This window comes from Apus apus, chromosome 6 (assembly GCF_020740795.1).
Source record: "Apus apus isolate bApuApu2 chromosome 6, bApuApu2.pri.cur, whole genome shotgun sequence".
NCBI classification, from domain to species: Eukaryota; Metazoa; Chordata; class Aves; order Apodiformes; family Apodidae; genus Apus; species Apus apus.
Genome location: NC_067287.1, coordinates 28,121,439 through 28,135,319, shown reverse-complemented (window position 1 = coordinate 28,135,319; position 13,881 = coordinate 28,121,439). Strand labels below are relative to the sequence as shown.

Below are 13,881 nucleotides of genomic sequence, written 5' to 3'. Positions count from 1 at the left end.
AGTAGCCCCTTTCTGTATCAGGTGGGATCTAGCCAGAGAATCTTTACTGGGTTCATAGGCCATTAGGTGCAATGTGGAGCATGTTTAAGGTTCATACTGCTGTGAACTGGAAACATACTGGTGGTAGCTAAACGGACTTGCATCAGCACTAGAGGCACAGCTCACCACAGCAACACCAAGCTCTGTGCAAGGACTAATTTACAGTCTGTGCTGTTTCCAGTAGTTACGCTGCATTAGGCATCCCTTACTGCTCAGCTATATCAGTACTGACATATGCATAGACCACAGCTGTGTAATACAGTATATCTGGCTGTAAGGACTTTTAGAACCAGGTTAAATTCTTGTGGTCACAAAAGACAAAGTATTAATCCAGTATAAATTTGCTTTGCCAGCATGAAAATCTTCAAGTATCTTTTGCACATTGTTTGAAAAACAATAAGCAGCTTTTATCGAGAACCACAACTCATTTGGCCTCCCACAACCAGCCCAAGCTCTGTATTGTGTGCTGCAGCTAATTCAGCAGAAACCAGATTGTATGCCTTATCTGAATTAAATGTACAGCACTGTGTGGTCTGATAATAAACTATTTTGGTTTTAATAAGCAGGAAGAGGTGGGTCTGGAGCAGTTCTGAGGCTATTCTGCTATGCCAGAAACTGAACTAAAATGTGGAGTCAGAGACTCCTGTTTTTGTCAAGTTTGGGGAGTTCTGTCTCTGCAGTTTTTTGTCTAACAACTGGCTTGCATTCTTCAGTAGTTCCAGGGTTCTGCGGCAGAGTGATCCCAGTTCCATCACTTCTCCACATCCCTCCTCTGTACAGAACTACAGCAACTGTTGTCTATCTTTGAGACTTTCTGCTGAGAAGCTGCCTTTGCGATTGTGTCAGCTGGAGCCTGCTCTATCATGAGAAACCTAACACAAAGTGGAAGGGCCTGGAAGACACTAGCTTTTGTTTTAGCATTGGTCAGTGCTCTGTGGTCTGTATGGAGGCAGAGACACTTCATGTGCTGCCCACTCCATCACCACACCCTACATGCGCTGAGGCTTGATGAAGGCCTGTCAGCACCTTAGAGACCAAGGCCACATAGTTGCAATGATGCTTTTAGATGGTTAGGCCAAAAGAAAAACATGCCAAAGTTGTGTAAATACAAACAAGTTACTGTTCAAACAGTAACTTCATAATTTCTGCTCTTTGAGTTTTTAAACTGGAGAAAGTAACCAATATGCTTTCTCCAAGCTAAAAGTGCAGAGCTAAATTCAAAATTCAGCTTAGCATCCACAATGATTTCTTTTGGCAGATTTTTACACCCTGATATTGTGAAGCTGGAAGATGACAGAAATTCAGCTTTGCCCAGCAGCCTCCTAAGGGCTCCGCTGAGGGCACATGCCAGGAGGCAGATGGGAGAAGGATGAGAAGGTCAGTGGCAGGCTGCTACATTCTGGCTCTGGGAGCTCCCAGCCCCTGTCTCTCACCGTTTGCCTTGAAGATACTAGTTCTCCTCAGCTGAGAAGCTGACAGCTGGCAACTGCAAACTGCTGTTTCTGACAGGGGCAAGTTCCCATCTCCGAGAGGTGGACAGGTTCCTGCCAAGCCCGGAGCACTGATCCTTGCTTTCCTAAGGAGCAGTTCCATCCTCCTCCAGACTCAGTAGCTGCTGCTTCTTACAGAACTGCCAAGCTTGGACTATTTCTCCCTAGTTTTTTATTGTCACTGCCTTGCTGTGTGCACTTTCTACTTCCACTTCCAGCAGCAGCAGCAAAGTTGATCTTCCTTTTGTGTTTCCCCAGCTTCTCTTCTCAAGCATTTGAAACATGCCAACATTGTACTGCTTCATGACATTATCCAGACCAAGAAGACACTAACATTTGTCTTTGAGTACATGGTGAGTTGATCTTTTTACAGATTCCTGTACAGCTAGTACTGGGAAGTGGCTTCAAAATGAATTTAATGCATATGAGACATCTACAAAAAGAAATAGTTGTATTCTTCAGTGCAATGATTGATTTTCCTTCTTGATCCCCTGCTTTCCAGCCACGCAGCCTTACTCTTTTCTTTCTCTATATGTGACAGCTGTATGCAAAAATGATTCCACATCTTGTCCACAGTAGGGTGGCAGACACTACCTCCAAGTCTGCCTTGACAACACCACAGAAGTACTGTTCTGGAGCCACAGCAAGGATAGGAAATAGTGATACCAGCTTACATCCCAGGTGGGGTCAGATTTGGCACTGATCCCAGTGGCTCACCATGACCAAGCTGTGGGTTACTCTCATGAGGAGGGCAGGATGCCAATAGAAGAGTTCTCAGCATGGATCTTGATACTTCTGTTGCTTTTGCTGATAGCTATCAACACAATTCTAAGGAAAATACAGGGCCTATGTCTTCATACTGCAGCATTATGATTAATTCTGGTACAAGTATGAATTCTGTTAGCTATCAGCTTCAGGTCATAAACTGCTGGGGTGAGATAACAGGTCAGCCAGGTTCCTGTCTTGAGCCCACACTTAAGTACATTCTTATGTGCTGCATCAGATCAGATGTTCACCTGGGCAAAAGAGGTACCTTTGTGCTTATTTTTTCCATTTACAGAAGAGGCATTGATGGTAGAAGTATTTTATATTAGTAGCTTTGCCTAGAGTTCTCCTCTTTTATTTAGCACACAGATCTAGCACAGTACATGGGCCAGCACCGTGGAGGACTTAATTTGTGCAACGTTATGATGAGTTCCTTAAAAGGCTAGTACCCTCTTAATGCACAAGGAAGTGTTATTTTCCACAATATGTGGTCACTGTAAATTGTTTACTAATATTTCTTTGTTCTGTATATGACAAACACTTCAGAGAAAAGCAGCCATTTATAAAGAAGTAACAACCTCCCTCTTGGTCTCCAAAAACTTTTTTCAGTTCCTGTTTTCTGAGCCTGCAAGAGGGCATTTAGCTTTTGTGAACAGTGACAGCCCGTGGCAAGCAAATCTATCTCTATACAAATGTGTGTCCTCTTAACACTAGAATACATTATTCATCTCTAATAAAAACCTCAAATCTCACTCTCCCTCATCTGGACCTATCTTCATATTTACAGTCATTTATTTACAGTCATTCTGTTTCTACTGCAGCTTTTTGGCTGGACCTGAGCACAGGTGAAGATGTACCCTTACCTAAAGACTGATGTTATAATAGTCTCCTAACTTTCCTTTCTACAAATGTTCACATTTAATTAACTTTCAGAATTGCTGCTGCACACTGACTTTAGGTTTCAGTGCAGATGTCCTGGGTGAGTTCTGGGGTCCTTTTCCTGAGCAGCTTCAGTTAATTTATCTTACAGCTGTCAACAATAACTTTGTATCTTATCATACTGCCTATTCATCTGACTGTCAGATCTCTCTGAAGTTCCTCACTGTCACTTCTTATCACAGCTAATCTAAATATTTCTGTCATCTTCAAATGTTGCCACCTTGTTCACATCTTTTTCCAGATAGTTGTTAAGCAACACCAATTCTAAAGAAGTTTCTTGGGGCCCCAGATTTTCAACATCCTGAAAGCTTAGTTATGTCCAAGACACAGTATTGTAGTTTTGGCACAGATCTCAAGGGCTCTGCTACCAGGCAGGCTTACAAGCCCATGGAGTACATGGCTGTAACATGTACTGACTGGCATTTCTGTGAGTGAACACTAGCCAGCTGCTCTGCTTTCCTGCCTGAAATCCTCATTGTCAGCAGGAAATGAACTGCAAAATGATTTACTGCTCTTTTAGGAGGGTCATCTAGCTTGCTTAATTTTTGCTGGCAAATGTTGTTTGCTTTTTCTCTGAGTGATTCCTATTGAATGTGATGCAAGTATGCAGAATATTACAGGGACACATTTTCTGGTACAAAAATGACCTATGGGTGTCACTGTTTTTCCTTCATTTTCAGATTAAACTTCTGGTGAAAAATATCTTCTCTGGTAAAATCTAATTACTTTTGCTGTGTTTTGTTTCTATCCACTGTCTGATTTCATGCCTTTTTTCAGCCCAACTTGTTTTAGCCCAGGCTTATTTACACTGCCATGGTGGAGGGACTTAGATATTTCTTTCTTGTTTGCTTTTCTGCTTTCTTGCTTGCTTCATTCATCATATCTTATTTACTATATCTGTTTAAATCAAGTCCTTGTGTTTTCTCCTAGCTTGAAGATAACAGTTCACATTGTCAAGTCACACCGGTCCAGCTTATACTGGGCAGAGGTGGTGTGTACAGCAGCTGCAGATCTCCCTCTGCTGGTATCAGCTGGCTCAAATGGGCAAAACCTCCAGCTCCTTAAAACTTTGTCTTGTTCGGCTGTATGTCTTCATCTTGAACACTGAAATCAGAATATCTTGCTGTTCTGAAAGCTGGGTTCTGTGTTTTGGTGAGTTGAGCTTATTTGTGCAATCAACAGTTAATTTCTAAAGAAAAGCTGAATTTCCAAAATACGCACTTAGGAACTGCACTGTGACTGCCCTCATGGCCAAATACTCCACCCAGAAAACCTCAGAAAGCTGCAGGGCAGTTACACCCCACTGCAGTTTTCCTGCGCCAGCTCTACTACTTTTGGGGATTTTTGCTAGTTTCTTACTTGTTTTATCTCTGCTTTGTTTTGGGAGTTCTCCTGAGGTTCAGAGTTAATGTACCAATGCAAAGTCAGACAAAACAATTTCATTTTTTTGTTGGCTTTTTCTAGCTCTTTATGTTTTAGCTTTTGTGTGGCCTGGCTTACAGCCACCAACAACACATTCTTCACCATGATCTGAAACCCCAGAACCTGCTCATCAGTTGCCTTGGTGAGCTCAAATTAGCTGAATTTGGTGAGTCACAGTTTAGATACTGCTAATATAGCTGCTCAGACTGAAGCTTTAGCATGCATACAGATCTGTATCCACATCCCATTAAGTCATAGAAGCATAGCCTCTTATTGAACTTCAGGAAACTACTTCTGTGGTCTGTCCAGCCTTTCTTGCATTTATACTGATATGTGCAGGGAGTAACCTCATTTAAGTTAAGAGCAATTACTGCCACATAAAACTGGTTCAAGAGGAAAGAGAATCAATCCCTCTCTGCTCAGAAAATAATGTAACATGCAGAGTCCGGGGTGAGGTGCTGAACCAAGAGGCTTTCTTGGCATTGGTTTGGGACAGCTGCTTCAGGCACAAATGGTGAAGCCCTGCAAAACACAGCATATTGCTTGATCTCATCTGCCCCAGATGTATATTCCAGACATTCTTTGTCAATTGCTTGTAAACTGCATTGAGCTTGCTTATGTTTAAAGATTAGAGACAAAGTAATGTCCTTTTTCCACTTATTAGCATCTATATATTGCATAGGTAGAAGGACTGTCAGAACAGAGCAGCCTTTTTTTTTTTTCTTTGTTTTCTTTTTTTTCTTCCCTAGCAGGCCTTGCTCATGCCAAGTCTGTCTCCAGGCAAACATACTCCTCTGAAGTGGCAACACTGTTACTGTCCTCCTGATGTGTTGCTTGGAGCTAAAGGTTATTCTTCTAATCTAGGTATCTGTTACTAATTAATTTCAAAATATCTGGAGTCTCTTGAGAAAAATTACATTTCTCAAAATTAATTCAAGTCAACCAAGTTATAGTAGATACAGTTGCAAGAAGAGGAATTAACACCCATGAACAGAAAATGTGTGAGTGGTGGAAAGTGTTGTACTGCTGGGTTCACAGAAGTTTTTGGGAATTATGTCACTACATCTCAGCTATGGATTTATATAAGCCTCATCCAATCATATTTACGAGGGGTACATCTCACTTGGTAACATTTATGAACCATTTTCAGGTCTTGCAACAATACCTTTGCTTAATGCACTTACTGTTTTGTATCTACGTGGTCAGCTGAGCCAGTGGTAGCTTTCTACAGCAATGGCTCTGTGAAGAAACAATGGATCTGCGACTTTACCAACAATGTCTTTGCCCTTGGTTACAAAGCATGGCATCTGAATGGGTCTGGAGATAGAAAGGTGTGTGAGATTTAATTATTTCTGTGATACTTTGTCCTTCTCAAAGAACGTGTCTCAGATGCGCTCTACATTTCATACAGAAAGACTCTGTTCTGTTAAAGCCTTGTTACCTTATCAGCTCTATCTCTGCACCAGCCTCAGCCCGCTTCCAGCAACAGTCCTGCCTTACTCAAGGACAACATGCAGCTCACGAAGCTGCAGGAGACCACCCTCATTCTGGGCAATTTTACATCTGTATACAGTATTGCTGCCTCACCCTTTCTTCAGACCAGTTGATTTTCTGCCTGTGCCTGTCACACCTGTCACACAAGACTTCATGTAACTGCTATGCAGAGTCAAAGGTTGGGAAAGGGTAGGAATGCAGGAGGCTGAAGAATGTACAAAAGGACGGCTGGCTAAGTTTACAAACAGCAAAGCTACAGGTCTTCTCAGGCTGCATTCACCTCTCGAGGTCTGCAGTTTATTGGAGACTCTGATGGCCTGGAGGGCAGTTTGGGGAAATAGTAGTTTTTAGTTTTTTCACTTCCCTAGGCCTGCTGCTAATTTAATTGCTACAGATTTCTCCATGGAGGAAAGCCTTGCCGAGTTCTAATGGATTCCAGCTGCTAAGCCAGTCTAAATAGTCCTGTGTTCTCTCCCCCACTACCTGTCACCTCTCCCTTCCAGACAGTCTCTCAGGAATGTCTGCTGAGTTTGAAGAAGATGCCTGCCTAGCAGATTGGAGGGTTTGTATCAGGCAGATGCTGGTATAACCCTGTTTGGTTTTATCCTGAAAGCTGACCCCTGTCTAAAGCCCTGGCTATGCACAGAAAGCCTGGCCTTTCTGCCTGTGAAAAACCAACATGCCCACCACGTAACTCTGCTCTGGTGTAGCAGCAATATAGGAGTGCTAGACAAAGATCCCATCGAGCACTCTGAGCAGCTGTAACTGCACAGTCCACTCAGTCCCACTGAACTACATTCACACTATAGACGCCTTTGTTACTACGCTTCCTTATAATAACAACATTCAAAGTGTTTGCCCTACAGAAAGATACCATGCTGAGAGAATAGAGAGTACTTCAGTGAGCTCTATTCAGCAACTTCCTCTAACAAGAGTCATTTATTATCTTGATGTACACTGCATTTAAGCTCAATTTTTGTCTATTAGGAAATAATGTGAATTCACACAGATGTTACTTGTCTATAGCAAAGACAGGAAAAAAAAAAACCTATGTCTTTTGGATGCTGCAATTTACATGAAGGCAGGTCAGAATGCCCTTGGTAATGGCATGAGACAGTGGGTGTTAAAGCCTTGGTTTCAAGAAACCAATTATAACAAAATAAAACATTATAGCAATTCATGCATAGTGTGCTCGAGCAGCAATACTGTCAGTGGGAGGCACATGGGGAAATGAATGAAGCCTTGAATAGATGAAAAAAAGAGATATAGAAGAAGACTCACTCATTCTTGGACTAACTAGAAAAGCTGCTTTAATCTCTGTATCTTTTTTCTCTTTCTCCCTCACTATCTCTTCCAGACTTTAGAAGATTCAATTAAGGGATTTCAGGCAGACTAAAGTTTCAGGGAGATTACACTACATATCAGAAAGACTCTTTTTAAAAAAAAAACCAAGGGATTTATGCTCATGCCATGCTAGTAGCTGCTAACATCATGAGTGTCTTAAATCATGTCTCCTTTTAAGTCAGGCTTTCCTTGTATAATCTTAATTTAAATAAATAAATAAATGAATAAATCACTGGAATTTTCCCAGGTAGATTAATGTAGAATAGGAGTTCTCATGCCATCATTTCACATAGACCTGCCAGGGCCTCTACAACCTTCTTCCCTGCATGGGTCACATTGCTCCTCTATGCCAAACTGGAAGATACAGGCTAAAGGTTCCACTGTACAGACCACGCTTGGTGAAGAACAAGAGAAAGGATGTATTTCCGGCTAAGTATAAAATTGCAATCTCCCAATGCCAGAAAAAAATGTGGAGAGGGAACTCTGGGATGCTGCAGAGATATCTTAGATCTTAATCCTGATGAAGTCATCTCTCCACTGTTTAATGCAGAACTGCAGGCTGAGGAATAAGTGCTGTGTTCAAACCTGCCCCAGGGATTGCAGGCAGATGCAACTCTGCTGACTGGAACAGCTCTGTTCATGCTTACTAACTATCCCTGTAACCAGTTATACCTCTCCTATTACTTTAGAAGCCACTGCCTTGATTCACATGCATATCTGGCACATGCTGAAACATCATGTCCAGGCCTCTTTCCAGAAGGCCCCTCCCTTTGCCCTAGCTCTTCTCAAGACAACTAGATGGGACTGAGACCCTCTGAGAGACTTGTAGACTTGAAGGGGTAAAAGCACCTCTGAAATGAGCACCAGAGGGGTAAGAAGGAAAAGAGGAAAAACAAAGCAAAACTAGGTCTAAATCCTTAGGAATATTTAAAAGTGAATGTTTTTTAATAATTCTTTTCAACAGAAGGATCCTCATAATGCTGTCAGAGCAGTAACTGTAAATCCTATACCAGAAGGAAAGTTGAGACTTCTACTGAAAGGCTAATGTGATGTTTAGCACTAGTTTCCAAAGTCCTGCTTTAACAGATAGACAAAAATACCTGGGAAAAGTGGGGGGGTTCATCAGTTGTTCTAGGTAATTCTGGCCTTTTTTTGTAAAGAAACATGTATTTTGTCTGGAAACACAGACAGAACAGTCATAATTGCCACTGCTCAATCAAGCAAGCATTAAAGGCAGCTGGTCACCTGCGTCTCGCTACAGGAAACAAAAAGCCCTTGTGGTTGCTCTGATAGTTTGGTCTTTATTAGAGACACTGAGGTTTAAAGACTTCCAGAGACAATGGGAATAAACCAGGCATACAAAAGATAGCTCTACCAGAAGGTGCATTTGGAACAACCCACCAGTTGTTCCTCTCCTCAAACTGACAGCTTGCCAACTAGCATAAAGACTTCCATTAGATTTGAATTTTGTATCTCTTTGCTCAGGAGAAATTATTAACAAATTCTAGCTAAATTTAGGAAAAATCCCATCTTTCTCGTTCTTACTTCCAGTTATTGCTCTGTCTGCAGCCTTCTCAGCAATAATAGGAACCAGAGCAGATCTGGTTTTCTGTCTGCCATGAACTCTGTTCCCTTAGACCTTTGCAGCAGAGCAGTTAGGTCACTAGGACCACATTTATATGGCACTTTCACTTTTAGTAGCCCCTTTTCCTTAGTAACTGCTGTGTACCTCCAGCTGTGTCCCCAAATCCTCATTGTCTTAAATTCAATTTAGGAAACAGCACAGCCAGCACTGCTCATTAAAAAGAATCTCTGTAGAAGGTCTAGTTGCACCTGTCTCATTTGGGGGCTGTAGTGAGTTTGTGCTGTTGCCAGACTAATGATCATTCCTAGCTATCGTATCAGAAACCAAACTGCGGGTGAATATCAAGATCGTTTGCTCCAAAAGCCCATAGAGCTGATTCTCTTCTACAAATCAAGAGCACCTAAATTGCTTTCACCACATACAGTTAAAACTTGTGCAATGGAATCAGTGGATTACAGCAGCCCCTGTGGTTGCAAAATAGACTGAGCCATTTGGGGTGCACATCAGCTGTGAAAACAGAGGGTTGGTATGACACCAGTCTCAGCAGAATCAGTCTGCGGGCTCCAAAATAATAGCTCATGATGTGGCAGTGCTATGAAACACAAAATAAATCTGTGTTGCAAAAGCTGTGGGTTAAGTCTCCTTGCACCTGGACCCTGTAAGAGCATATTAGATAAGTAAGGAGCTAAGCTCACAAGACCCAAGGTTAGGGTACTGAAAGCTAAGGGAAAGTGCAGCAGATATGTTTGTGAAAACAGCATTAGATATGGATCTGCAAACAGGCTTGGCATCCCCTGAAGCCAAGAATGACCAAAATGAATACCACAGATGAGTTGCATGTGAGGCCTTCACCTGACCACAGTCAGGTGGGAAAAGAATCTACAGTATTGAAAAACAAGATGCAAGGGTAACACAGCAGTACAGATGTCCAGAAGAGATTACTAGCTGTAGCTCAGCAAATGAAAATAATACTTTCAGAGTCTGTTAGATAAAGGTGGAATTTCAACATTTGAGGTCAAACAACTCCAATTTGCTATAACCAAAGAAGACTGAGACTGAAACCTGAAAAGTTGGGATGGGACTTAGTGAAAAGACAGGAAAACTAGAGACAGTTTGGAGGATAAAGATTTAAAAGTAAGTGAGCAGAGTTTACACCATACAATAAGAGATGGGAATAGTTGCAAATAGGTAAGTCTATCTCATCATTATTGCCAGTGGGACTAATCCACTTTAGTAAAATTACACATTTTTTGCAGGGTTTGGTGTTTGTTTTTTAAGCTGGCTGGTTTGCTTTGGGACAAGTGCAGAGCAAAGTATGGCATAAAAATAAAAACAGTTTTACTTGCTGTCGTCACTATGTTCTTTATGTTATGAAATCTTGCCTTCATTTTTCCAATGAAGAGCTAATTGCTTCTGAAGGAAAAACAGCTCCAGCAGTTAATGCCTCTGGGTCTTTCTGTGTCTACTGCATCCTTCAAGCCAATGTACTGTGTAGTAATTCCCTGAATATCTTTCCTATTGTTATCACTCCAATTTTACATCTTTTTCTCACAGAAAACAATCTATTATTCAATAGGCTTCTGCCACAACCATCTTTTTTTATACGGGTTGGTAACAGGATGAATTGAAAGAGACCTGAAACAAATTGTTTGGTGCTGGAAAAAAAGGATAGTGCTTAGTGGGTTTCTTTTCCAAAGGTATCACATGTCTTGTTTTGCTGGTGAAGGGTGAGGCCTTTTTTAGTTTATGGTGCTGATGAGAAAAAGGAGATGGGAACAGACTTTTATGGAATTTTGACTGCTTTGTCATTCTCTAAAATCCTGGAGGGATGTGAATGTGACGAATCTCCAGTCTGCTCCTATCCTATTTGGCTTGTCAGCTTTTTAATTCAAGTGTTTCAGTCTGTAGGACCTGGATGAAGTTAATGATACTACACATACAACTTGCAACAAGGGCCAGTTGCAAGTGCTTAGAACAGTGCTGCAAGACTGGGGGTGTATAAGATGGACCTTCCCAAAGGAAACCTTCCTGACTTCCCACAATCAGTAGGGTTTACTATCATGCTACATCCTGCCTACCACCATACAGCACAGGTATATCAGCCTCCACTGAAACCTGTATTTATTTACATATATTCAAACACCCCACATCCTGCCTTGCTTCACACACACTCACTAGATAATGTGAAGTAAATATACAATACCTACACATCAGACTGGTGATTTTCAGACCTGAGCTGCAAAATATGTAGGGTTTACAGCTTATATCAAGATTCCTGCATTTACAAAGCAGGGTTTCTATATTTTCATGCCAACAATTATCTCTTTTCCTGCCCATTCCAAACAATGTATGCAAATGAGCTAATATCTTGGATTTCTTGCAGGAGTGCAGGCTGTATATTTGTTGAAATGATCCAGGGCCGGCTAATATTTGCAGGTACTTCTGGTACTTGTGAACAGCTGGTGAAGATCTGGGCAGTGAGTAAAATATACCCTGAAATGGGAGAGGAAGAGTCCTTCAGCCCCCTAGTTCTTTTTTATGTCCTAAGCACAGGTCCTGGGAATAACAGAAATAATTTGGTCCAATCTGCCAAGTTCATAGACTTTGTAACCCATTTTATACTTGGCAACTTTCTTATGGGAATAAATCAAATTACTTATCTTTGATGTTTGTCATCTCATCAAAAATTTAAAGCAAATTAAAGTGACATCAAATTGAAGAAGGCATAAAAGGTGTGCAAGTACTGCAAATTCTATTCCTTCTTGTTAAATCCTTTACTTACTGTAGGATACAACACACCATATTGTCACAAAGGAGTCCTAATGCTGCTCTTAAACTACCTTGAAAATGGCAAGACTATGATGTTTTTCAGAGATCCTTCTTCATTTTAATGTGGAACATTTTGTATCATCCAGTTTATGGTGCAGCCCGAGAGACTGGTTTGGCAGAATGGAAAGTGTGAAATTACATTATAAAGGCAGTAGTGAGAGCAGACATATTCAGGAGCCTCTTAAGCTGTTTTTTTCTGTTGGGGAATCTGAAAGACATCCTTAGTGCAGCTTGGTAGAACTGAGGCAGTTACCAGCACTAGCAGATTCTGTATGTTCCTCACTGCTGACCCTGTTACTGACTCTGCAGGAAGGTCAACCTATAGATCCTATTGGTTTTGCTGTAGGTGTCTGCCTTTTCACATCTCCTCCCAAGGATTTCCTCTTCTGCATAGAGTTTTTCAAATATGGATATTCAAAGGAGAACAGAAAACTGACATTTGGAAAGTGGCAAGAAAGAAAGCACTTTATAGCCTCAAATCTGTGTAAGTCAGATTTTTCTTTTTTAGCCCCTTCATCCAAAATACTCCTGCATGGTAGGGTTTTCCTCTCTGCTTTTAGCTAGAATGTGATTAAAAGACAAACAAATGGGTCCCATTCTTAGCCCTCAGTTTAGTCCATTTAAATAAATGCTGGATTTCTCTTTCCTAGACAGTGGGGGAAAAAAAAAAATAATTGCTGAGAAAAAAAAAAAAGTCCACCCTTGGCCAATTAACAGGGTTCAAAGCCAGGGCAGGGCCCAGTTTCCCAGAGTGTGAATGAAGAGTATCCTTCCACTTACGGCTCTGAAATCTCTGGATACATTTCCTGTGGTTTTGCAGCTAGAGGGTTATAGCCCTATCGTCATTTCTCTGGTATTATAACTAATACCATGATTAATAGGATTTGTGCTATAGAAGGCAAAAACCCCCTTATTTAAAAATCATGAGGAAGCTTTAAGAGCCATGAAATAATTAGTGCTTTTCACAGAAGGTTTTATGTTATTATCCAGCCTGGAATGACGCTCTTGTGTTGGGCCAAGATTTCAAAGCTCCTTAGTGGCTTTCAATGCCTAACTTGAGATATTTTGCTGAGTGTGAGGTTCAGAATGGGGATTCCTACTGTTTTCTAATAGTCAGTTCCTTTTATGTACTAGTAATAGAGGCACCCTGCACTGGTTTAGAGACTGTCTGCATTTGTGTGCATGAGTCTATATCACTCAGCTTGCTTATGTCCTCATAGGGCTGTTGGTTCAAACACCATATAGACAAACAGCTGGAAAATCCCCATTCTGTGAAATGTCTTTATCCCATTGAAACATCAAGACTGACTGACTGTCATTTCACCAACTTTTCTTCTAGAGGCAAGTGACACCTTAAGCAATCTCCATCTCTATCCCTGGCTGCTCATTCCTGCTGCTGTGTCACTTGTGATATGTGGGGCTACATGAACTGGGGAACCAATAACCTGGGTTACTCTAAATGAGAACAGTTTATTTACCCAGTTAGTCATCTGGCTACACAAACAGTAGAACTAATGATTGGTAGTGCTAATGAAGGGATGCTGCAGGAGCAGGACCAAATGGGAAGGGGACGAAGAGGAAGAAGCTACTTAGGCTAGCAGTGCTGACTACAGAACCATGGCCTGAATGAATGTGAACTGCCATGTCTTCAGCTCTCTCATGGCATGGAGTGTAAGCAAACCTGACAAACCTAGGATCCGTCACTCAGATTTCAAGAGATCAGGCACAGGTTTTGCGTTCAAAAACTCCATTTTGTTGATTAACATTGTGTTGAGAAGCACTACATGTGGGCTGGATTAGGCTGCAGCAAGCCACCAGCATGCTTCTGCGGCTGAGCTGAACAAGTGACAAGTGCCAAACGAATGACTACATGACTTCTCTACATAAAACAAGATTTCCCAATAAAACTAAGCAAAATCAGCTGAGTTGATTCCTTCAGCTGGTTCATCACAGGAAAAGCAAGCCGTGAGAGGG

General features: G+C 41.5%; 1 protein-coding gene across 1 annotated transcript in view; it reads left to right on the top strand.

The window, feature by feature from the left end:
- The window catches only part of CDK15 (cyclin dependent kinase 15), a 34,345-nt gene that overhangs the window by 2,742 nt on the left and 17,722 nt on the right, over window positions 1-13,881 (top strand). The window contains 6 exon segments of the mRNA XM_051623305.1: window positions 1,788-1,882; window positions 2,657-2,718; window positions 4,697-4,821; window positions 5,408-5,465; window positions 5,467-5,525; window positions 11,461-11,555. Coding sequence (XP_051479265.1) covers window positions 1,788-1,882; window positions 2,657-2,718; window positions 4,697-4,821; window positions 5,408-5,465; window positions 5,467-5,525; window positions 11,461-11,555 — 494 coding nt within the window.